Consider the following 2,462-nt stretch of genomic DNA (forward strand, 5'->3'; position numbering starts at 1 on the left):
ACCCAAATAAACCATGAAACTCTTTGCCTAAACAAGCAAACAACAAAAAAGCAACAAACAGCATGAGAGAAATTCATGTATTTCCCTGGAATAAACAAAAGTTAAGCTTCAGATTTTAAATGTCTTCTCAATAATGATCATACTGAAGGAAATAGAGTAGAATGAAGTGGATTTAAGCAGATTACAGAAGTAGCAGACTTGAAATTAGAAGGCTAACATTTTAGTCTAGATCTTTTCTTTATTTATCTGTGACATTAAATCATTAACCATTCTGAGCTTCATTTCACCATCTATAAAATAAATATATTTATATGATCTGTCACTTGCTGGTTTCATTGAACAAAAGTAAAAAGAAAACACTTGCCCAAAGAAGCTTGGTGTAAAATATTTAGAGATGCAAAATAAATTTATAGTCAACATCTTAAGGAAGGCTCCAATCTCTGACATTTAAAAGAGACATAGTCTTCCTAATCAGATAATAGAAAAATTGGAGTAAAAACACTAAAAACATCTGATACATGCTTGTAAAGCATGTGGAGAATACACACAACTCCAATAAAACAATGCTACTCTAGTGGTATCCAGCTGATTTTCATCATTGCTGTCTCATTATATCAAAGGTATCTCAAATTTGATCACTTGGAGACAATTTTTTTCAGTAAAAATTAAAACTTTGAAATGAAGCTAGAAAATAACAGAGTTACATTTATAATTAATATTATTAGCTAAAAGGAAAACTGGAGGAGATAGTGTGCAAATCATTTGGGGAAAAAAGAAGTCCCAGCCAGACAAAAAAATTGTAAATACATTATTGAGAGAAGTCTTAAATTTTCTTAGGCATGTTATTTTAAAAAATAGAAAAATAAGGCCATGACTAAAAATATTTAATTGAACACACAGAATCTCCTTGTCCTGTAACTATATGCACAGACAGATAATGTCTCTAATCAAAACTCTGCCACACGTAGAGTTTTTCTCAAAGCAAGTTTAACATCTTTGTTCCTCAAGCTGTATATTAAGGGATTCATCATGGAAATCACATTGGTGTAAAAGACAGAGGATATTTTTCCATCATCCGCAGACACAGAAGATGGTTTGAGATACACAAATGCACTTGATCCAAAGAACAGAGAAACAGCAATGATGTGGGAACTGCAGGTGCTGAAGGCTTTGGACCTGCCCTCTGTGGACTTGATGTGGAGGATGTTGGTGAGGATGAGGCCATAAGAGATGAAGATGGTGAGACTGGGCACAGTGATATTGATGCCTGACACAATGATAACTTCCAGTTCAATGATGTAGGTACCCGTGCAGGAGAGCTGGAGCAGAGGGTAGATGTCACACAAATAATGGTTGATGGTGTTTGCATCACAGAAGATCAGTCTCACCATGCATCCAATGAGGGTTGTTGCCTCAAAAAATGCCATCAAGTAGGAACCAAACATAAGGCTGAAACATACTTTAGGCGACATGGCAATGTTATACAATAGTGGGTTACAGATGGCCACATAGCGATCATAGGCCATTGATGTCAGCACATAACTTTCAGAAATACCAAAAAAACACAAAAAGTAAAGCTGGGTCATGCACCCCATGTAGGAGATAATCTTCTTCTCTGATATGATGTTGATCAGCATTTTAGGTGTAAAAACAGAAGAATAGCAGAGATCTATGAAGGACAAATTAAAGAGTAAAAAGTACATAGGTGTGTGCAGGTGTGAACTCAGCCCAATTAGGATGATCAAGCTCAAATTTCCCATCACAGTGACCATATACATTACTAGAAACAGGAGAAACAGGGGGAGTTGAAGAACTGATTGGTCTGTTAACCCCGCTAAAATGAACTGAGTCATGAAAGAGTCATTCCCTGGAGCCATTCTTCACTAAGGGTATCTGTGAAAACAGGGGAGAAGGGTCTCATAGAAGAAAAAGAGTATTTCTCACATCTCCTCACATAAGTGATATATGCACTGGGAATGACTTTGGGTAGTCCGAACTGAACCCATAGAATTTACTTACTGTTACCACGGAAATGAGTGACAAGAATTTCCTTTATAAATGCTTTATAAACTAAGTAGCAAAAAGCATCAAAATTTAGCTTTTTATCCAAAAGGATAATGGAAAAGAAGTTTGAACCAGGACAGAATCTTCATTCTCACATCTCACCATTATGTCATTCACTTGGACCTTCTTCTTACTTCTCCTCTTCTTTTGGCAGCAACCCCCGAAGCCTGGCTTTTGCCTCTAGTGCAGATAAGAATTTACAAGGTAGGAACCAAGAATATTGCTTCTAATTAAAAAAAAAGAAAAAGAAAGAAAGAAAAAGAAACACAAGAGCAACCAAAGTCTAGGAAAGGATAAGTCACTCCATGTATCACAGAATAAAAGCTATAAAAGTAGAAGAAAGAGTGTTCTATCTGTGGAAAGGGAACTTAGTAAGAAACTGTATCACCTTTATTCTT

At 35.9% G+C, this 2,462-nt stretch overlaps 1 protein-coding gene across 1 annotated transcript; it reads right to left on the minus strand.

Moving 5' to 3' along the window:
• Positions 1 to 947: 947 nt before the first annotated feature.
• Positions 948 to 1,877, minus strand: LOC122431031 (olfactory receptor 8B3-like). Its single transcript, XM_043452061.1, has one exon. It carries the CDS (start codon positions 1,875 to 1,877, stop codon positions 948 to 950), a length of 930 nt encoding a protein of 309 aa, XP_043307996.1.
• Positions 1,878 to 2,462: the final 585 nt, after the last annotated feature.

Source organism: Cervus canadensis, chromosome 29 (genome assembly GCF_019320065.1).
Source record: "Cervus canadensis isolate Bull #8, Minnesota chromosome 29, ASM1932006v1, whole genome shotgun sequence".
In the NCBI taxonomy this organism is placed as follows: Eukaryota; Metazoa; Chordata; class Mammalia; order Artiodactyla; family Cervidae; genus Cervus; species Cervus canadensis.